At 34.7% G+C, this 25,057-nt stretch overlaps 1 protein-coding gene across 1 annotated transcript in view; it reads right to left on the bottom strand.

Annotated features, from left to right (window-relative positions):
- LOC122789853 (sodium/nucleoside cotransporter 1-like) overlaps positions 1-25,057 on the bottom strand; it is a 486,120-nt gene that overhangs the window by 169,690 nt on the left and 291,373 nt on the right. Inside the window, exon 16 of the mRNA XM_044057287.1 lies at positions 18,893-19,090. Coding sequence (XP_043913222.1) covers positions 18,893-19,090 — 198 coding nt within the window. The remainder of the gene's footprint in view (positions 1-18,892; positions 19,091-25,057) is intronic.

Genomic DNA, 25,057 nt, shown 5'->3' with positions numbered 1-25,057 from the left:
TTCTTTCGGCTTTTCCCGGTTAGGGGTCGCCACAGCGGATCACCTGTCGTACAGATTTACTTAATAAAGTGAATTATTTTAAAACTCTTCCTTGTCTTTTATCTAATCATAATATACTAAGTATTAATATATTAATGATTATAAGGAAATTTCAGATTATTTATAGACTCCTAGTGTATATGTTGAAATTAAAATAATTTAAGAGATATCTTAAGGAACAAATTGAGATTTCTTTTTTGTCTTTGAATGATAATGGTCAGGTTAGTAATGTCATACTATGGGACTCCTTAAAAATGCATATTAAAGATAAAATAGGAAGGTGGGCTAGTAATAAAATGAAAGAGTGGAATAAAGAGTTGTTAGAAATACAAGATGAAACACACAAAGCGAGATTTGAACACCAAGCAAAGAAGTTAGAAAATACTGAAGTCATTAAAAAAATTAATGACAAAATATCAAACAGTTTTCAAAGTAATCTTTATTGTCATTCAGAACATACAGCAACAGTGCACAGCTGAATGAAATTACGTTTCACCAAACTCATGTGCAAACATAAACACAGAATCAATACACATAAACAACAACAGAGTCCAAGCTATCCAAAGGCACCAAAGCTGCAATAACCATGCAGACTCATTACAGTGGTAATTTCAGTGACTGCAGCAATCCTCACCATCCACACCATCCACACTGTTGCTAGCTCCATCCTCAACACCAGCAATGTCTTAGACCAGTCCTCTCTGATGCAATAGAATTTAAATCCAGATTTGCATCAAAACTAGTGGACAAAGGCAGGTCTCTGATACTTGCATTCAGTGCAACTGCCACCATCTGAAGGCCCAAATGACCACAGTAACCAAGGAGAACACAGTGACCACAGCAATCCTCTCCATTCACACAATTCACACTGTCACCAGCTCCATCCTCAACACCAGCATGCCCCAAGTCCCAGACCAGTCCCCTCCAACTCAACAGAATTTAAAATCCAGACTCACATCCAAACCAGTAGACAAAGTTTGGTTTCTGCCACTTGCACGTGGTGCAGCTGCCACACCCCAAAAGCCCACATAGCCACAGTTGGCCCAACAATTTCTGAAACAGTCCAATGAGCTTCAAAAACAAAGCAAATCCACATGACCAAGCAAAAACACCACAGCTGCAGACAACTAAACAACTGACCAAGTCAAACAGATTCCCAAATGGAGAACAAATTGACAAATCCCACGCAAAACACAAAATGCATGTAATGACTTCAAAGAATCTACATAAATTAGCTAAGAGAAGATGTTGAGCAAAAATGTACAAATCAAAAATATCTGAAATCCTCACACTAATAAACATAATTCAGACATAGAGGAAGTGTTTAACATTTTTTAAAATTCCATAAGGATCTTAATAAAGATAAAAATAATAATCCTGATGATTACCAAATTAAAATATTTAAAGAAAAATGTTACTGATAAACTTAATGACCAGCAAATACCTCTGAATAAGTCTAATACCCAAATAGAAATTAAAGAAGCTTTAAAAATGTAAAACTAGTAACACTCCAGGATTAGATGGTTTAAGTATAGAATTAGATAGCCTGCTTCTCTTAAATGTAAAGCGCTTTTCTTCTTCCGTTTTAGGAAGACTTCTTCAGACAAAATAAAATTCCATTCTACACTGTTTAAAATCAAAAAATAGCGCCAAAAATTCAGCGCTAAGTAAATTGCAAAATTAAATACAGCTGCCTCCAATAAAGAACTTGTAACCATAGTGCTGTAATTAAGGGTTAGCTATGCAAGAATATATTGTTCAAAAATCACATATCATACATCTCCAAAACCACAAATAAGATACATGTATTTACAATGAATCGTGGATCATTTAATTGTAATTCAAGATCAGTGGTATATTTAGCTAGCTGTCAGTCATGCCCTGCTTTTTACATAGGGAAGACTGACAGAAAATTTAAGGAAAGGATCGATGAACACACATACCACATGAAGAAGAACAACAACACTAATGCCCTAGCAAGACACTGTAATAATAATCCATCTCATACCTTTTTATTTAAAGTAATAGATCAGGTATTATTAGAAGAAAGAGGAGGACCCCAACAATTACTGTTAGAGAAAAAAGAACTCATTTGGCAGTTAAAATTTAATTCATACACGTCACCAGGGCTAAATGAAGTCACTTCTTTGACTTGTATTTTAAAGTTAAGAAGCATGTTAAGATAAAATATGTATGATTGTTCAACAAATCAGGGGCTTATTACTATTACTAATATTAAAATCTACAAGTTTAATTGTTTAATACTAAACAGAAGTCAACCTAACTTAGAATACTGCTTACTTGTTTTTATGAACATAATTAATATATTTATTGTTATAAATTTTGATTTTAATAATGAACACTGTATTTATGAACTAGAGATATGAGATATTCTTTAATATCTGCATATATATTTTTTTTTTTTTAGTATCTGTATCTTGTATACACATAGATAGATATACCCATATGACCACACCACTGTGATGTAATATGTTAAGTATATAATACATTATATAACATTGATTATGTTATTCTTGAACTATGTTCTTTCAGAACACCATTCCTAGAGAGTCTTTTATGGTAACTTGCTATAGTCACGTTGTTTAAGCACTACGTAATTTATTTAGCGGTAGAGAATGACCCATGTCTTAATGTTGGATTTAGCAATCTCTGAACATCGCAACAGAGTGGAATTAAAGGTAATACGCTGTTTGGCACTTTGTCCAACGTATTAGACTATTCACTTAGTGGTAGGGATTGTTTTCAGTTTATTTATTCTACTTATATGTTATGTGGGAGATGTTTTTACCGGGTGTGCTTATGCATTTTTTGCATTAACAAGGGTTTTTAATCTTTCCGCTTTGGTTGTGAACACAATCTTGCATTAATGTGACTACGCTATGTGCAAAAACAAACAGATGTTACGGTTATAGAAGTATTAGAACAATTCAAGTGGTGACTTGCTTTGCTTTTTAGTTGGGACTAGTTCACAAACTTGTACACTGACGGAGCTCTACTTTAACTATGAATTTTTCTCTTGCATTACTTTTAAATTACTTTTACACTGCTTAATCATTAACCAACAAAGGTTTGATACCATATGAAGTTTAAATAAGTTGTTTAAATAGGATATTTATTAATAATGCGAACCCTAATTGTTTTAATTTTGATCTTAGATAAGTTTGTTGCTTTGTTTACATTGATGTGAGCACATTGTTGCGACATGCATTACTTGTTCAAGGAGCACTTGAACAAGTTACGGACGCAAGAAAACATTCAATTGTAGACAGGCTTACTTAGGGGTTGGTACAGAACTTTATTTAACAGCTTATAACAAATTACTGTGATCTGAGTAGTTTACTTTATATTATACAAAAAACAAGTTGACTACGAACAAGATTTATGTTGTACTATGATCCATGATTCATTGTAAATACATGTATCTTATTTGTGGTTTTGGAGATGTATGATAAGTGATTTTTGAACAATATATTCTTGCATAGCTAACCCTTAATTACAACACTATGGTTACAAGTTCTTTATTGAAGGCAGCTGTATGTAATTTTGCAATTTACTTAGCGCTGAATTTTTGGCACCATTTTTTTATTTTAAACAGTGTAGAATGGAATTTTATTTTGTCTGAAGAAGTCTTCCTAAAACAGAAGACGAAAAGCACTTTACAGTTAAATAAACCTCTGGATTTTAACCCACCAGTTCAGAACCTGTTTTTGTTGTTCTTCGAGAGTTTGTCTTTTTGCCATTGAACTTCCGTTTGTGTTTTATATGGCTACCAAACATAGTTTGGGTTCTTCCAGAGAATTTGCTACTCAACCATTATTGCTGCCTACTACTGGATCCAATGAAATAGGGAAATTAACCCAACTACTTCAACTCATGAACGAAAAACTTGAGAATTTGTCCACAAGAGTGGATGGTTTATCACAAACTAATACCGTGGTGAGACGTAAAACAACAACCAGTTCAACTTTAGGTAAACCAACACCAGAAGTTTTTGCTAATTCTGTAGAACTGGGAGGTAGAATTAACAATGAAGGTGCCAACCCTTCTGACTCCTATAACTCACCAAATATTGGAAATAGAGGCGAAGCTCATACACTTTCGAATTTTACAACTAACTCGACAACGGATTCCTCCTCAGGGCTTATAGGGCTTCCTAATGTGACTGAATGGTTGAAAACATGACCTGTTTTTAGCTCAAACCAACATGACAGTATTGATAGAAGCTCGGCTGGAGGAGGTGAGTCATTACCGCTTAAATTAAAGGAGATAGATAAGAAAATGTTGAAACTCAAAAAATTGCAGTTGGAGGTGAACTATTTTACTGAATGTAAGAAGCAAGGAGTAATACCGAAGGGTTTACAATCCTGGCAGTATCCATCTGGTTTAGAAGCAGGAACAGTGTTTTATAATGAACTTTTATCTTTATTTGATAAACATGGCATTGAACTTATGGACTTGATGTGTAACCATTATTCTATATCCATAGAAAATTTAACCAGTGAAATTACAGGATTGAACAATGACAGTAGAACACATCCACATTTTATAAGGTATCATTATGACTACAAGAGAATGTTTTCATCGATTGACCAACAATTAGTTAAGAGTACTGAAATGAAACTTAAGAAATTAAGGAGAGATATTAATGACTATAAAAATGGATTTCCTTACCCTAAACCACCACCCTCTCAAGGTAAGGGTATCTTTGGTAAACCACACATTCAACGTACCACTATAGAACATCCAGATAACAACAATAGAGACCCCGAGTTCCCTGCACGAGTGGGAGCAGGTATCGGGGAGTTGGATGTTTTTGAAGGTGAATGGAGAAATGATGATACTGACTTACGTCCAGTCAACAATAACCATTTTAACAACAATGACAGCAGTGATTCTTTTTCCAACAGTGGCCAAAACCACCAACGGAGATACAATATGAGGGGCAGGAAAGAGTACAACAACTACAACAGATAACTAGTACACCGGTTGTTTTACTAAATGATAGAGGGGATTTCAAAGTATATAATTATTCTAATTACACTATAAGTCAAGATTTAGTTAATCTTTTTTAGCAAAGGATTAACTTTTGTACCTGACGAGCACTTTGATTTACCAGGAGTCTTAATTGACTTGAAACTATATATTCAAAAACTAAATTTAACTCTAATATTTGGTGATAGAAGTTTTACAGACGATCCTTTTAAGGTGGCTAGTACATATAATCCACCTATATACCCCATGTCATCTCTATTTGAGCATATGTGTGAGTCTGACTTGAGGACGCTTCGTACAACAAAGAAGAAGAACATTATTAGGAATGTTTCTGACAATGAATCTGAAGCCTTGAAGTCAATTAGAACTATGCCAGTTCAATTTTTGAAACCTGACAAAGGTGGTGGTCTAGTTATTATGGACAAAGAAGCATACGACAACAAAATGCTGGACATTTTAGACAGTAGTACTTATGTTAGAGCTAGCATTAACGAGATGAACATTGCACACAAGAATATTTTTTTCCTTTTTTTTTAGGGATTTATTAATCAAAGGATTAATTAGTGTTGACACTTACAATTACATTGTAAGTTCTAAACCAAAAACACCTAACTTATTTGGTATACCAAAAATTCATAAAAAATCTTGTCAACCCTCCTATGAGGGCATTGGTGAATGCTAGGTCTTCCATTATGTATGCCTGTTCTAAGTATGTTGACGAATTTTTGAAAAATATGTTTCAAAAGAACCTCAAATAATTAAGGAATCATGGGCCTTTTTGGAAAATTTGGATAAATTTGAATATCAGGACATCTGTTTCCTTACAATAGATGTTGTAAATTTATACTTTTCCATACCACATGACACAGGGATTGAGTATGTTACTAGGAATCTTATGACCCATCGAGCAAAGAATAATGAGATTCGATTAGTCCAGGAGTTGTTAGACGTGATTTTGACCAACAATTTTGTTGGATTTAATGGTGACATTTATAAACAAAAGATTGGGGTAGCTATGGGTTCCCCATGTGGAGCAAGCTACGCCAATTTGGTTTTAGCACAATGGGAACATGAATTTGTATTTAAAAATAACAACTTTGAGAAGGTGAAGTTATATAATAGATTTTTAGATGACATCTTTATTATGTTTCAAGGAAGAGCAAACGAAGCAAGTGTTTTTGTTGATACACTGAACAACAGTACACCTTTTTTGAAGTTTACTTTTACCTATAGTGAGTACACTATTAATTATTTAGACGTGGAATTGAGGAAAGATAATACACGTAAGGGCTATACTGCTAAAATCTTTAGGAAACCCACTTATTCAAACACCATGTTGCACTTCTCTAGTTGTCATCCGTTTCACAAGAAAAAAATTTGTTTTGAAAGGCCAACTAGTTAGAGCAGCCCATATGACTACTGAAGATACCACATTTTATGAAGAATGTTCCCTGTTGAAAAGTATGCTTATGAGACAAGGGTATCCGGGATCCCTGGTGGATGAGATAATTAGTGAAGTAAGTAGAAAAAGACAAATAGGTACTTTTAACCCAATTTTGACCTTAAGCGAGGCAAAATTTGATATAGAAGTGCCAGATGAGACGATATTGCAGACTTCCAGTGTGTTCCCACCTTTACCAAACACGGATGTAACAAGCACCTGTTTGGAAAATTATAAAAAGAGCTTTATCACCCCTTTTTCCTTAGAAGCCAAATATATTAGTGATATCTTAAGACGAAATTGGCAGTTGTTTACATTTGAAAAAGATTTTTTATAGAAATTAGGTAATAAACCTGTTATCATTTTTAAAAAGGGTAAGAACCTTAAAAATGTTATAGAAAATTCAAGAACAAAAGTTACACAAATTGAAGGTACATATAAATGTGAAGCATGCAATTACTGTAAATTTATATCTACAGGGTCCACATTTACAGTTAACCACAATATATTTAAAGCAAGGGGTCGATTTAATTGTAATTCAACATCGGTGGTATATTTAGCTAGCTGTCAGTCATGCCCTGATTTTTACGTAGGGAAGACTGACAGAAAATTTAAGGAAAGGATATATGAACACACATACCACATGAAGAAGAAGAACACCACTAATGCCCTAGCAAGACACTGTAATAATAATCCATCTCATACCTTTTTATTTAAAGTAATAGATCAGGTATTATTAGAAGAAAGAGGAGGACCCCAACAATTACTGTTAGAGAAAAAAGAACTCATTTGGCAGTTAAAATTGAATTCATACACTTCACCAGGGCTAAATGAAGTCACTTCTTTGACTTGCATTTTGAAGTTAAGAAGCATGTTAAGATAAAATATGTATAATTGTTCAACAAATCAAGGGCTTATTACTATTACTAACATTAAAATCTACAAGTTTAATTGTTTAATACTAAACAGAATTCAACCTAACTTAGATACTGCTTACTTGTTTTTATGAACATAATTAATATATTTATTGTTATAAATTTTGATTTTAACAATGAACACGGTATTTATGAACTAGAGATATGAGGTATTCTTTAATATCTGTATATATATATATATATATATATATATATATATATATATATATATATATATTTAGTATCTGTATCTTGTATACACATAGATAGATAGATATACCCATATGACCACACCACTGTGATGTAATATGTTAAGTATATAATACATTATATAACATTGATTACGTTATTCTTGAACTATGTTCTTTCAGAACACTGTTTCTAGAGTCTTTTACGGTAACTTGCTATAGTCACGTTGTTTAAGCACTACGTAATTTATTTAGCGGTAGAGAATGACCCGTGTCTTAATGTTGGATTTAGCAATCTCTGAACATCGCAACAGAATGGAATTAAATGTAATACGCTGTTTGGCACTTTGTCCAACGTATTAGACTATTCACTTAGTGGTAGGGATTGTTTTCAGTTTATTTATTCTACTTATATGTTATGTAGGAGATGTTTTTACCGGGTGTGCTTACGCATGTTTTGCATTAACAAGGGTTTTTAATCTTTCTGCTTTGGTTGTGAACACAACCTTGCATTAATGTGACTATGGTATGTGCAAAAAAATCAGATGTTATGGTTATAGAAGTATTAGAACAATTCAAGTGGTGACTTGCTTTGCTTTTTAGTTGGGACTAGTTTACAAACTTGTACACTGACGGAGCTCTACTTTAATTATGAATTTATCTCTTGCATTACTTTTAAATTACTTTTACACTGCTTCATCATTAACCAACAAAGGTTTGATACCATATGAAGTTTAAACAAGTTGTTTAAATAGGATATTTATTAAGAATGTGAACCTTAATTGTTTTAATTTTGATCTTAGATAAGTTTGTTGCTTTATTTACATTGATGTGAGCACATTGTTGCGACATGCATTACTTGTTCAAGGAGCACTTGAACAAGTTACGGACACAAGAAAATGTTCAATTGTAGACAGGCTTACTTAGGGGTTGGTACAGAACTTTCTTTAACAGCGTGGTGCTGCGGTAGCATTGTCGCCTCACAGTAAGACTCTGTCCGGTTCGATACTCAGATAGAGCATCTTCTGCGTGGAGACGTGAATGGGCGTGCCTTCGTTGAAGGTTGTGCGTCAGGGCTGGCAACTCGGTACGTAAAAATCAACTGCCAATCATTAGCGGACTGGAGTTCCGCTGTGGCAACCCCTAACCGGGAAAAGCCAAAAGACACACACACACACACACACACACACACACACACACACACACACACACACACACACTGTGATTTGAGTAGTTTACTTTATATTATACAAAAGAACAAGCTGACTACGAACAAGATTTATGTTGTACTATGATCCATGATTCATTGTAAATACATGTATCTTATTTGTGGTTTTGGAGATGTATGATACGTGATTTTTGAACAATATATTCTTGCATAGCTAACCCTTAATTACAGCACTGTGGTTACAAGTTCTTTATTGATGGCAGCTGTATGTAATTTTGCAATTTACTTAGCGCTGAATGTTTGGTGCCATTTTTTATTTTAAACAGTGTAGAATGGAATTTTATTTTGTCTGAAGAAGTCTTCCTAAAATGGAAGACAAAAAGCACTTTACAGTTAAATAAACCTCTGGATTTTAACCCACCAATTCGGAACCTGTTTTTGTTGTTCTTTGAGAGTTTGTCTTTTTGCCATTAAACTTCAGTTTTTGCTTCTCTTAAATATTTTAGAATTATTGAGTGATGTTTTCAGGATAATTCAGAGTGACAAAATATTTCCTCCCTTATAGAAATTTTCTGTAATCACACCTATACTTAAGTAAGGAAAGGATAATAAGTAAGTTTCCTCATACAGACCGATGTCATTATTAAATGGAGACTATAAAATATTTGCATCCATCTTTGCTACAAGATTAAGAGATATAGTAGATAAATTAATTAATAAATATTAAACAAAATTTATAGTCAATAGATTAATATATGTTAATATAAAATGGTAGTAACTCTCTTAGATTTAGCAAAAAGAATGACCATGAATTTGGTCCTAATTAGCATAGTTGTTGAGAGAGTTTTTGATTCTGTAGAGTGGAACTACTTGTTTGAAACTTTAGAAGCATTTGCATTCCCAGAACTATTTATTGGAATATTAAAATATATATATATATATATATAGGGACTCTAACATATATGTTAAAATTGGATCTTACATTTCTCTTGGATTCACTTTAAACAAAGGCATAAAGCATGGGTATCCTTTGTACCCTCTATTATTCGCATTAGTTATCGAACCCTTAGCTAATAGTATAAGAAGCAATGAAAAAAAAATTGATGGAGTCTCAGTTAACAAGGATTGCCAATATTATACATCAGATTATATTTTACAAAGTATTGGAGATTTAATTTATTCAATTGATGAAATAGATGGGGAAATTGAAAATTTTCAAGAAGTATTGCTGCTGAAATTTAATAATAAAAAAACAGAAACTTAGTGTTAAATCAGTTACTAGATAGTAAGTTTAAATATTTTTTTTTTATTTTTTATTTATTTATTTATTTATTTATTTATTTATCATTTGTTGACCGGGAAAGTCCGACTAGGATCAACAGAGCCTGTTTTCAGCGGAGGCCCGGGGAGAAATGCTCCAGATGCATGTCTTTGGAATGTGGGAGGAAACTGGAGTACCCGGAGGAAACCCACGCGAGCACAGGGAGAACATGCAAACTCCACACAGAAGGCACCCCAGCCGAGAATCGAACCGGAGAACCTCTTGCTGTGAGGTGACAATGTTAACCGCTGCACCACTGTGCCGCCCAAATATAAATATAAATATCATTAGGAAGGGAAAGAACTTACATGTTTAGGAATAAAAAAGATGTGAGCAAGATTATTTATAATAATTCTGAAAAATAATTTAAGAACTGTTACTTCTTATTAAAAAAATAGAATGAATGCTCTTTTTTTACTTTTAAGGATAGGTTAGTACTTATTAAAATAATTATATTACCCAAGATTATAAACATATTACATTCAATAGCTTTAATACCTGGCAAGAAACTTTCTAAAGAAAATGGAAAAAATGTTAACTTTATTCTTATGATATCCTAAAAAGGTGACAACTACTTATAGAAATCATATATGATTATTGGAGTATGGTATTTTTAGCTTCCTAGATGTAGAATCTTATCCTGTTGCTGCAAATTTCAACTCTGTTATACTCTGGATAGACTCAGCTTACACTAGTCAGTGGAAATATGCAGGAGCAGACTTTTCTAAAGTCTTATACATTTATCAAACATGATAAATTAGAAATATGTAACAATCCTTTCATCTGACTTATAAAATTTACTTTAGAAGGAAATTCATTTCAATCTTTAGACTTTGCATAAATGAACAAATTCTTATAACAATTAAGACATATGTTTTTTTAAAACACCATTAATATCAAAATGGAATTTTTTGTGTTTCCCCATTGCACACACCTCTAGATTTAAGAAAACTCAGAATAATGTTGAAATGAATCAATTTACTTAAAATGACTGTTTTAGTATTATGGTCTGGTTGCTTTGAAAAAGGAAAAACTAAGTTGTTAGAATATTTAATAAAATATTATAACTTAGATGAATCTGTTACCTAGTTAACATTATCCATCAATAAGAAATTAAATTAATTTGTAGAGAATATGAGTGAAGAGGAACAGAACACTAGTCTCCCTACTGCCCTACAAATGAAACTTGTCCAAGTTATATACATTAATTATAAGTAATAATAATGTTGATGCAACATTCTGGAACTTTTTAGATAGTAGTGGACTGAGTGACTCAATAGATGGTAAAAATAAAACTTTGTTACTTAAAATCAGTTAGTCAAGCTTCTTCAAGTTTATACTGGAAAGTTTTTATGTGGAAATATATACATAGAATTTTTGTTACTCCTTATAAAATCTCTAAATTTAGTAAAATTACTTCTTCAGTCTGTTGGAGATGTAGTAAAGATGTAAAAGCTGATTGGACATACATGTTTATGGATTGCAAACAATTAAATATATATTGGGAAGAGATGAGTGTGTTTTTAAGGGGTTATGGTCTGTTAATTGTTCTTTAACTAGATCAATAATGCTGAAGGATGTTCCACTTCCTTTATCTGTAAATGCCAAAAAAAAGTTCTGGTGTCTCCTGGCAGTAGCTAGAAAAGTTATCACAAAAAATTGGAAATCAAATTCAGCTCCTACATTGAAATACTTTTTAAATTTAACAGCAATATTATATAAAACTGAAAAATAAGTAATCAGAATAAGATCTATAAATCATACTAAGACTTTTAGTGGTTGTGATAGTCTTGAAATGTTGCTATTGAAATATCAAGACTCTTAATGTGATAATTGCATAAGATTACCTTGATGATTCAATGTATTCCTAATATTGTATAAAAGTATGCGATGTTGAATTTCTTCATTTCTGCGTATATACTGTAAATATGTTAAATTAATATTTTTTTCTTAAAAATAGTACATCACTGGGGATAACAGTCAGTAATTAACATTAGAGATTAGAAATTCATACGTCTTATTCTTTAGAAAACGCAGATTGTAAAACAAGTAGAGCATAATGCTAAACTTCATATCCGAACACACAGAAATGCATCTGTGTCATGCTGGTATAATATTCTGGAATTAAAACAAACCCTGAAACTACAATGAATTTTGTTTAATTGTAATGATATGCCTCTTCCATAATTTTTAAAGTAAAAGGGTATAAAACAGAGAGAGAGTGTGTGTGTGTGTGTGTGTGTGTGTGTGTGTGTGTGTGTGTGTGTGTGTGTGTGTGTGTGTGCCAGTGTCTGTGCTTTTCTATGGTTATTATTTCAGTATTTATTCATTTGGTTGAGCAACTATCAAAGGTGAGCACAATAAAGTCACAATTAGAGATTGTGCTTGGGTGGCAGATCTGTGTAGGGGGGTTGTAATGGGTTGTACTGCATTGTCTGAATGTAATGAACAAACATGTATTACTGTAGCTGTTATTGTTTTTTTTTTCACTCATTTGATCACAGTCAGTTATCTGAGGTATATAGAGCTGTAATGATAGACACATCTGTGTGTTTGAAGTTGTGATAATAGGTTGCACTATATGTGTTTGAGGGTAACAAGCTTAAATTGTTACTTTGGCTATTGTTATAACTTAATTGATGCATATATTCACAATCAGACATATGAGATGTGCACAATCAAAGTTGATGTACTTGATGGGGACATCTGTGTGCCAGTGGTGTTTGATAGTAGCAAACTGAAATATGCAGTGGAATAAATATATTTCTTCTTTTTATGTATTTCATGGGCACCCCTATTGTATGCATTGGGGAAGAAGACAACAACCACATTTTATTGATGGTCTTTTTTTTTAGCATTTATTTTGTTGTTACCAATGACTATAAATGGCTCTGCTGCACTATAGTCATGCCAGTGTTGTGACTCTGGAATGCCATGTTTGTTGACGTGTTCACTTTGCTTCTCACAATACACTCTGTGTCATGCATTCAGGCAATAATAAGAGGTTATAAGTTATTACTGTGGGTCATTTTACCTGTTGTGGGTCCTTTTTTGAATAATTTGTCGGAGTGCATGAAGTGGCCTTCACTTACATAATGGTATCCATTGGCAGAGTAAATTCTCTGGGTTCTTTGGTAATGTCCACTTTGAAGCATTGGGGCATATCATTTCACAGGACACATCAGCACACAGGTTAGAAAGGCTTTGGACTTGCATAAGGTGCTCACTAACTGAGATATTGTGATCTAGTTTCATATAAAAGTATGGAAATGTACCATATTAATATTTCTTTTATAATATACCTCAGGAGTTTATGTGGGGCATTGTGATATGAAACTAAAGCATACAGAATGTTCAAAATTTGTCACTGACAACTGGCATCTAACTAATACAATTTTGTACATATGTGTGCTTTGTTTAACAATAAAATACTCTTCAGCATTATATTTATGCTCATATCTTAGGCAGAACATCCACTTTGTAGTATCTAGGTCCTGTTATTACAAACGTTTACAATTGTCTCAGGATAAAAATTAGATGGCTAGTAAGTGAAATGTTCTGATTTGTTTTCATTCAAAAAGATTAGTACTTGCAATGTTAATACTTGTAGTAATAGTTTGATCTGCAAGGATTATATGTGGTACTTCATGGTATCAAATGAAAGCTTATGGAATTCTGAGAACTTCTAGATGCTTTATTCTTGTTTACCAATAAATGTGGTATCTATGCATACATTTATATTTTTATAAATATCTCAGGGTGTTTACATAGCATGGTGGAACAGCAGTCCGTAGGACAGCTTAACACACAGGTTAAGAATGTCTAGTGACCCAAATATAGTAGTCAGTAATTGAGAAAGTCTGATTTATTTTATGCCAACTTATGAATATGTTCCATCTTAACATTTCTGTTAATAACTTGACCTAGATAGGGTATATATGGTACTTTATGATATCAAATAAAAGCTTACAAAAATGCAGTATAAGTTGTCAGAAACACCTGACTACCTGGGAATATTGGCAGATGTGGTAAGAGATTTTGGAATATAAGCAGATAATTCCCTTACCTTTGACCATCACATTGCAACAGTGGTCTAAAAATCTATTTTTTTTACCTGGCATAGATGATTGTAAAAGCTATTTCATCCAGATTCAAGGAATATTTTACTCCTCTATATTTCGCATTGATCAGACCCATCACTGAATACAGTGCCCCTTTTTGGGATGTAACTTACTGGGCATATGAAGCAACTTGAAATAGCACAGGGGTTCCTAACTAAAAGATCACAGGATTAAAAGACAACTGCTACCATGACAGGCTAGAAGCACTATTCAGTGTCCTATAGACTCCTTAGGGGTGATCTGTGCATAGTCTTTCAAACTTCCAAGGGCCTATCCATCTCACTAGGATAAGCCCAGTGGGCCAGAGAAATGCTGTGCTGAGTGATTGCATAGAGATGATTGCTGAGTATTTGAAGAGATATGCTCAGTGTTTAAATTTACACAGGAGTACATATAGAATTAAAGGAAAAGAACATGTGCAACTAAGGAAAATTGCCAGTGTTTCTGAAATGAATATCAACAATTTATTCTGATGGTGATAAGTGCTGCAAAGAAATATGCCTATAATATACATTATCATTCATAAAAGTAATACTGAATGTTTCAGCATTACAATTTATGGAGTTGAAGAACAGTGGCTTACAGACAGCAATATCAATATCAGGTAAACATTATGAGTATCTGGGAATGTAGAATGAAATATATAATGTAAAGTAAAGGGCCTACTCATAATGTTGTTAGTTTCAATATATAATGTAAAGTAAAGGGCCTACTCATAATGTTGTTAGTTTCAATATATAATGTAAAGTAAAGGGCCTACTCATAATGTTGTTAGTTTCAATATATAATGTAAAGTAAAGGGCCTACTCATAATGTTGTTAGTTTCAATATATAATGTAAAGTAAAGGGCCTACTCATAATGTTGTTAGTTTCAATATATAATGTAAAGTAAAGGGCCTACTCATAATGTTGTTAGTTTCAATATATAATGTAAAGTAAAGGGCCTACTCATAATGTTGTTAGTTTCAATATATAATGTAAAGTAAAGGGCCTACTCATAATGTTGTTAGTTTCAATATATAATGTAAAGTAAAGGGCCTACTCATAATGTTGTTAGTTTCACTATATAATGTAAAGTAAAGGGCCTACTCATAATGTTGTTAGTTTCAATATATAATGTAAAGTAAAGGGCCTACTCATAATGTTGTTAGTTTCAATATATAATGTAAAGTAAAGGGCCTACTCATAATGTTGTTAGTTTCAATATATAATGTACAGTAAAGGGCCTACTCATAATGTTGTTAGTTTCAATATATAATGTAAAGTAAAGGGCCTACTCATAATTTTGTTAGTTTCAATATATAATGTAAAGTAAAGGGCCTACTCATAATGTTGTTAGTTTCAATATATAATGTAAAGTAAAGGGCCTACTCATAATGTTGTTAGTTTCAATATATAATGTACAGTAAAGGGCCTACTCATAATGTTGTTAGTTTCACTATATAATGTAAAGTAAAGGGCCTACTCATAATGTTGTTAGTTTCAATATATAATGTAAAGTAAAGGGCCTACTCATAATGTTGTTAGTTTCTTTCTCTCTTAGATTAAGCTGTTAAGGCTGGTGAATTGCAGTGTGTGTGTCTGTGTGCGTGTGCGTGTGCGTGCGTGCGTGCGTGCGTGTGTGTGTGTGTGTGTGTGTGTGTGTGTGTGTGTGTGTGTGTGTGTGTGTGTGTGTGTATGTGTATGTTTTTCTGAAGGTGCATGTGTGTGTGCATGCATGTGCATATGTGAATGTGTGTGTCTGTTTGTCTGTACACTGAAGCTTGTGCATGTATGCATATGTGTACATATGAGCTTGTGGCTGTGCCATTGCAGAGTCAAAAGTAGTAAATAAAGGATGCAGTTATTGCAGCTCTTTTTCTGAGTACCATTCATGGGTTAACAGTAAAATGATATATTGTGGGTGCTGTGCAGAGTATATAGCTGGTATTCACAAGCAGCATTTTCAAGCAAATTGCTCAGGTAAAGTAGTGGTTCAATAATGATTTTTGGAAATGTACATTGAATTACTCCACTTTCTAGAATGTAGCCTCCCCCCATGAGCAGTATGCCCACTCCAATACTCCAGACAGTGCATGTCTGTAAAAATCAAACTTTCTCATTAGTGTCAATTCTGCCATATGGTTTCCCTGCAATTAAAAAAGTATTGAAATGAAGGAAAGGGTCCAAATGTAAATAAAATGTAAATAAAAGGCTTAAAATGTATATGCCAAGACATACTTGGATTATTTCTGGCTACACTCGTGATCTAAGGTCTACTGTATTTCATACTGGGTTATGTATGGATAATCTGCAAATGAAAAGCCTACTATTTCACATCAACAAGTGACATTTTTTTGCATTTAGTAAAGCTTACATTATAGTAATTAATCACATTTGGATTATCATATGTGAACATTCAGCAATGGCAAATGCTTAATTTTAAAGCAACATAAAGGATGGCATGATTGTCTAAAGTATAGTGAGACAAAGTCAGCAAAAGAGATGTGTTCTGATATCTGTTGTAAGGTCAGTTCACAAATGTTTCTGGCATATTGTCAATGTTAAGAAGAAAGGAATGTCGGGAAAAAATAAAACTTAGATTTCATTAAATGCCTGACATTACAAATGACCTATATTAATTATCAGGGCAGCTTTCAATACAACATAAATTGCGTATTTGTTTAAATGAAATCTTTTGGAGGTAAAAAGAAAATTATATTTTTTGTGTTAAGCACTATTGTTTGATGGTATTACCAGCTTGCCCATAAGGGCAAATGAAAACTAACATCTGTTTTGTATTTTAATTTTCAAATGTGCATACACTTAAACAAAAAAATACATTTAAATTCTACATATGCCTGCATACAGAGCTTAAGCAATGTCATCATCTTGATATGTATTTCTTTATATCCTCAGTAAATTCTTTAAATGTTACTCCATTTCCTGTCTCTCCCATACACTATTACTTCTATTTCTTGAATCTTAAGACAGAGTGATACCTGGAAGGAGAGGGCTCTGTGTCCACATGCCCATGTGTGTAAGCTAGCATGTGTGCGTTTGTGTGTTTGTATTTGTGTGTGTGTGTGACACAGATTACAGTGCTAATGCATTCTCCCTGACAAATATTCCACTGCAAAGTCAGAGCTGAAGGACTATAGGTGAAATCAGAATGCAACAAGCTTTTTTGACTACCTTCAGTGGGTGGTCCAAGATATTTCGGAAGGCAAGATTCGAGCAACTTAACGTGAAAGAGATTTCCAGTGACATTGTGTAGCCGTCATTTAAACCAGTACTGTTAACAACATGCATGAATTACAGAAGGAAGCAATCCTGTGTATGTTGCAGAAGTATAAATGAGACATTTCTGTAAATATCAAAGCTAAAGTAGAAGTAAGCCAAGGAATTAAAAAATGCCCTAATTAGTAACAGGCTGCAGTTCCACAATGATTTCTAAATACACTAAATATTCATGGACATTAAATAAAAGAGAAGTCATGATAGTAATTTCATCATGATTCTTCACTGATGTATGTGTATGCATTTCATGATATTTTACCTTGAACTTGAAATGCAATAGTCATAGCTGTCCTGTGGTTGCAGGTATTTATTTATTTATTTTACATTTGTTGACCGGGATAGTCTGACTGGATATATGTCCATATTCAGCGGAGACCCGGGGAGAAAAGCTTCAAGATAATAATACACATTGAACATTTAGTAAATGCTAGTTTCAAGCAGATTACAGTCATAAGCAGTACCAGCATTTAACACATATAGTACTGACTTATTATAAAACACTTTACAAAACATAACATTATTTTCAAAGTTATATTTACAAAACATTACATTCAGGTTTAAGACACACTCAAGGTAGCATACACAGCTACATTAAGGTAGCAGAGATTAATGCAGTACAAAACAATAAAACCGACCAACAAGCTCACTTGTTTATTGCACAAGAGGGAACACAGAAGAGCAGTAATACATGATTCATTTCAATTGTACTTGTGAAAGTCGGGAGCCAAGTTCTAATGAAAATGAATATCATCTGTGGAGTATGGCAGAAGTCATAAAGGACTTACTAAGAAGAGGAAGAAAGACTATTTTATACTAAATAACAGAAGCAGTACAATAAATTAATTTACTTGGGGTGCAAGCTGCACAATTAATCTTTCCCTCTTTCTTTCTTTTTTTGATTTCTTCCTCTACAGTTTTTGCACCACCAGCCATGTCACATCACCTTATCGTCTGACTCAGAAATATCCAACAGCCGTTTCTCTTACCTCTCATGCAGCATGGCCCCACAAGCAGGGAGATGCATGTGTAAGCATCCACGGAGAAGGTGGTAAGGATATTAGGGCAAGCAAGTAGAGTACCATTCTGATGGCTGCAAAGAGTGTTTTGATAAACTCTACCTACTGTCCTGCCCAATATCCAGTGTGCAAATGTCACAAGTGCACAACTGCTCTCTGATTCTGACAGAAACTTTGTAGCCCTCCTCCCCTCCCCCACCTCCCCCAGGATAAGTAAGCCAGAAAAATGCCCCTCAGTCCTTACCCTCACAGACAACTCCTTATCGATTGCATCTGCTAAATCTAGTGACATATTTTCAGTATCTAGAATATACATGTTTGAGGTGGGATATTTTTCAATGTAAATGTTATATCAAAGTCTTTAAAAAAGAAAGAAATACTGAATTACTTACTGAAATCCATTGCTTTTTGCCATCGAGCCATTCCTCTGTGCCATTTAGTCGAATGTTCCTGTATTCTGAAAGCTTTTCATAGGCCACAAACTCATTGAGGAACAGCTTGATTCCTATGAGCTCTGCCACCATGAAGGAATCATCCCATTCCACCCCCATCATGAAGGCAATTGGCATGAAAATATACGAGCAGATCAGCTGTTGAAACACACAGAACAGACATCAAATAAAGAGTTATAGTTTACTGCAACAAAACCAGACCTGCAATCCAGCATACATTCTTATATCAAGTAAAATGGTAGCTCTATGTATAACAGTGCCAAGTCCGGAACAAAGTGTTTTTTGCTATGTATTTATTTACAAAATTAACAAACGGACAAACTATCTAAAGGTATCATTGCTCCAAAACGTTAACAGAAAACTAGCAATAGTTGTTTATGCTAAAATAAAGCATATTATTAAAGAACAGCACATGATATAAACCTCACCACAACGATAAATAGGACATGCTGGAGGGATAGATTCCTATCCCAGAGACACCCCATGCTTTGAAACAGGATTCCAATATTCATCAGGCAGAGCCCCTCACTAACACTCTTCAAGAGAAGCCTTGATGGGTGGATGGGAAACAAAAAATTTATCCCGGGGATCACTGCACTGGCTCTGCTGGACAGTGGCGCAGGGAACTAATGGCTCTGCTGGACAGTGGTGCAGGGAACTGATGGCTCTGCTGGACAGAGGCACAGGGTACTAATCTAAGGGGGTGGCAAAAGCCAACACATTCTGGCTAGGCTTATAAATGCCCTTGGGCAGATAGCCTAGTACTTATCTATGAACCTATGAGAAAGGTGGGTGTAGCAATCTTCTGTGGGAACTAATGGAGCCATTCTAACAAATGACACAAACAAATGCACTTGAATACAAGTCATTTAAAGAATACAGTATGGACAACAATAAACTGCTCTGTTGTGTAAGATATAAATTTCCTGGGACTCTGAAAGAGATTATTTTTTTTTTTTAAGAATCACACTCACACAATCTTAACACATTGACGGTATATGGTTATCCATACAGTATTTTTGCATTAAATTGTGTTTTTAAATGTATGTTTCAAGATTTTCTAAGTTCTTTTTCAGTTAATTTCAAAAAAGGGTTTAAAATCCTGTAATTTGTTGCCAGGTCATAACAGCATATTACTGAAAAGTAATTACTAGAAAATGGGAATCAAAGTCTAACCCAACTGTACCAGAGGTAGCAAATATAGTGACAGAGATAAAACAACTGGAATTGGGATCTCTAGAAAAGGGTAGGAGCAAATTACATAAGAAAAAATGGGAAGTGTGGGATCATTGCATGCAGAGGAGGAACGAGGTTTAAAAGAAGGCGGGATTTGACCAAGCTATTTAATGGTTGACTGACAAGGACTGGATATATTATAAGTGATGTATAACATTTGCGGCTATAGTTGTGTCAGTACAGTTTGTAATGTATAAGGTTTCCAAATGCAATTGTGTCGGTATGGTTTATTTTCATTTATATAAATGTAAGATTGCATGTGTTATATATGATAAGTTAAAAAAGATGTTTCTTGTTTAAGAAAAAAAATAGCCATGTACTGGCTGCTCTATGGGAGTGGACACAATGTCAAGGGCATTGTGAACTTTTAAGACACTACAGCACTGTCAAGATAAGGGACAACTGAAATCATTGCTAAATAAAAACATCATGGGTTAGTAAGTTAGAAAAACAATAATAAAATGGTGCAATATAAGAGATAATCATATGGTGTAGTACAGTTGTTGTGAAATAGCTTTTAGGTAATATTCTGACATACACAGGGTTAGCCAATCTGCAGACACCTCACTGGACCATGAGGAGCAATCTTCAGGGACATCGTTCTCATGCAGATGAATCTGCGTGTATTGGTAACAGTGCACTCACAATTTAGTGAGATCTATGTAATTAATAGTCAAATCACAGAAATGTAGATATGCGAAATGTTGAAGCATTTATGTCAACAAAACACATTAAAACGCTACAGTGCATGCTTCAAGGCTTATCCTCGGAACATGCAAAATAAAATAAAGTGTTTTTTGAAGAGAGTGAATCCCCCCCCCCCCCCCATGCACACCCATGTTGGGGTCTGTGGCCTTCTCTGCTCATTATATATACTAACTCCAAGACCGCACAGTCCCTGGGGAAAGTACATATCCCTCTTCCCTGGGGACTGTTGATCTTGCACACGTCAATCATCTGTATATGTTGATCAAAGTGGGTCAACAACACAGAGAATGATAAAAGTAGAAATTGTTCTAAGCTGAGCAGCCCATATATACAATGGAAGCATTTGCATTCCTGATACAATAATAAGGTTAATTAGGAGGATATATAAGTGATTACAGGCAAACATCAAAATGTGGGATATGTTGTGTCTGAGGAGAGGAACCAGGCAGGGTTGTCCTCTTTCTCATTTGTTATTTGCATTATATTAAAATCATTGGCAAAGAAAATATAAGACTCTGAAATTCAAGAATATAATTGATATGGTATTCAAGAAAAGTTGGCTTTATTTGCAGATGATATTACTTTGCACCTGATAGTACCAGAAAGGGACTTCTCAGTGTTGTGGAATACTCTGAGACAGTTTCAAGGTTTTTTTTTTTTTTGGGGGGGGGTATAAAGTTAAAGAAGATAAAACAAAGGCTACAGCTATAAACTGTGTACCCATACATGAATTGGTTCCATCAGGAATACTGGATGAGCAAATGAGTATAATTAAGGAAAATATGTTTTTGAGCTGGGAAACAGGATTTGAACTACCTAGACATAGTAAGGCCTTGTTAAGTTTAATTCTGATGGCTGCCAAAAAAGCAGTTACTAGAAAATGGAAATCAAAGTCTAAACCAACCATACTTGAAGTCGTGAATATTGTTACAGAGATAAAAGAACAAGAAGTGGGATCTTTAGAAAAGGGTAGGTGTAAATTACATAGAAACAAATGGAAACTGTGGGAACAACACAAGTAGAAAAATGTTTTGGAAGAGAAATGAGATTTAACAGAAGGTAGGTATTGAACGTGTGTAATGGTTTGATTAAGTTGTATAGAACAATATTTGTGATATGCAATGTTTGTAAATGTGAACTTGTTAATATGGTTTGATTACTTTTATATAAATGTAAGTTTGCCTATGTCACAAGTGATAATTCATTAAAGGTGTTAAAAAAAGATCAAAGCCCATAAGGCAAGCCAACACATTACCCAGGACTCTTGTCATGGTGGACTCCATTGTATGACACACAGATGCCACACTCACCAGACTAAACAAGGAGAAGAGAACGGTTAGTTGCTTATCTGGAGCCAGGATGCATCAAGTTATGCAGGGACTCGAGTCACTAAACCACAGGTACCAGTATAATTCTATCATAGTCCATGTGAGTATCAATTACCCGAGATGTACTTCTGTGGACTATCTAAAGAGAGACATTGTTGATCTTTCTGAATAAGTGTTTCAAGAAGGTATGTGCCTTGTATTGAGCAACATTCCAACTTCACTAAGGATGATGCCATAGTACAAATAAAAGATGACTGACTTAAATAATTGACTTAGTTTCTGGTGTCTTTCCAGGGAGATTCAATAATTGTCAGCATGGGAGGACATAGTTAACAAACCAGGTTGCATTGCAAAGAATGGTCTGCACCTGTCTGCTGTAGGCTTCCAAATATTGGCAAATACCTTATCCACCCCCTTATAGCCTTTTTTAGGTAATGTCAAATTAACAAACCTAATGACCCAGTAAATAAAAACTCTTAAGAAACCTAAAGGTGTTATTGCTCACTGCTAGGAGCCTAACCAAAAAATCCACACTCTAAAAGCTCTCCTCATAATAATGACAACTGTGCTGTTACTGTGACATGGTTTAAATCCACAGAAAGTACTCCAGTAATGTAAAGCTTCACTGCCTTCCACACATTTAGACCACCAGTGCACAGACAGGAATAAGAGGTGGAGGAGTCTCAGTTTATATTAACAAAATGTTTAACTCTAGGTTAGTTAAACAGGACGATGTCCTGGAATTTATCCACGTGCAAATCACCATAGACAAAGTCCCATTCCATATTTTTGCAAGCTACAGGTCATCCTATATGTTCCTAGAATCCCATGGCTCGTATCTATACATACTGGGAGGCTTTGACTACCCCTCTATAGGCTGAGAAATATAAACTGTTCATACTCATAGGCACAATGATTCCTGGACTTTATTAGCACAAATACTCTTGACTAGACAGTGCTCACACCCACCAGAGGTTCAAACATACTGATCCTGGTACTCAGCAATATGGGAGAGTGCTGCACCCCCCACCCATGTCATGTGCTCACTGGTGAAGTCAGACCACAAAGCTGTCACCTATGAAATAAAAATCAACTTGGTAACCTGAGCAAACCTGTAAATGTTAAGAACTAGTCCAAAAGAATCTTATTAAGTAAAAGTTTGTCAAATTTCAAAGCCCATCTCAACTCTGGGTGCACAGCAACCTATGAGGAATTGTTCACAAAGAGTCCATGCAACCATGTAAATGGTTGTATTGGAGCTGCTGTACCTACTAGATGTAATCTCAAAACAAACTCTAAAACAAACTGCATTGGCAGAATCCTAACCTTAGTAGGGTATATAACATAAGGAAAAAAAGTCATGGCTAAAGTCAGGAAGACCAGTTTCCACAAAGATAGGAGCTTTCTATTTAAACTTAACAAGAAACTAAGAGCACTAATTAAGTCCATCAAGGCTGATTATGGGATCAAGATAGATTCACAGACTAAAGACAACCACAAGGCTTCTATAGCTATGTCCAAATCCTCAAAGGCAGCACAGATAAGTGTGCCAAACTGGTGGTCAGTGGTACCACCTTCACTAAGCAGAGTGACACAGCGAATTTTCTGGCTGACAAATTCAGCTCAAATGTCACCTCCTCTGTTCCTGTCTCCCCCCATGAAATACCTACTAGCATAACCCCCCCCCCCAACTATTAACAGGGAGCAGGTCCTGGCGGTTCTTGCTAAGGTCAAAAACACAGCCTCAATGGGCCCCAAAATATCTGAGGATGCCTCCTAAATAGTTTGAAACATAACTTATCAGGACCACTTCAGTCATTTTTCAACTATAGTCTCAAAACAGGCTTTGTACAATGAGAATGGCAGACTGCAAAGGTTATCTGACTCCGAAAAATACAGACGTATTAATCTGACTAGTCTAATATGTAAAGCCATGGAATGAATTATCGTGGAAATAATCAACAAAGACATAGGCAACCCTCAGACACTGGATCCAACCCAGTTTGGCTTTGTCAAGGGAAGGTCATGCCTACTAAACCTAGTGGGCTTCTTTGAGAAGGTCACCAAGGCAATAGAAGAGAGGAATATGGTGCATACCACATACCTGGACCTGGCTAAGACCTTCAGTACAACATTCCACTTGACAAATTGATAAATTAGACATAAACTCCCTACATAACTCGCTGGATTGCCAGCTGGATCACTGACTAAATTAGACATAAACTCCCTACATAACTCACTGAATTGCCAGCTGGATCACTGACAGGACCCATGAAATCAGGATTGGTGATACCACCTCCAATAAGAGACCAGTCACCACCAGGGTACCTCACAGCTCCACAATGGGACCATTCTTATTCAGTATTTACTTCTCAAAGGCAAAGGCTAATGTCAACAGCCTTTGGATGATCGGATTCACAGATGACTGCAAACTGGGAGCTATCATAGATTCTTCCCATGACACAAGTGTGTTATAAGAGGGTTTAGCACAAACAAATGATGGTGCCAAAGTCACGGACTAAAATTCAATGCAAGAAATGCATTATAGTTCCTTTGGGAAAATTGCCACCCAAGCTAATTACTCCATCAATAAGACACCCCTAAGAGTTGACCTGGTAGTCAAGTATCTGGGAACATATGTAGATAGTTATCTGGCCTTTGACCAACATGTGGTTAAAGTAGTAAGAAAATCATGCTATGTCATCCAAATTATAAGTAACGGCATGGTATCCAGATCCAAGGAAGTCACAGTGCCACTTTATTTGGCCCTTATCAGACTCACCATTGACTATAATGCCCCCTTCATCATGTATATGACCAGATATATGCAACA

Source organism: Protopterus annectens, chromosome 15.part0, assembly GCF_019279795.1.
Source record: "Protopterus annectens isolate FY-2018-M chromosome 15.part0, PAN1.0, whole genome shotgun sequence".
NCBI lineage: Eukaryota > Metazoa > Chordata > Ceratodontiformes > Protopteridae > Protopterus > Protopterus annectens.
Note: the sequence above shows the minus strand (reverse complement) of the source record. Positions and strands in the feature narration are given on the sequence as shown.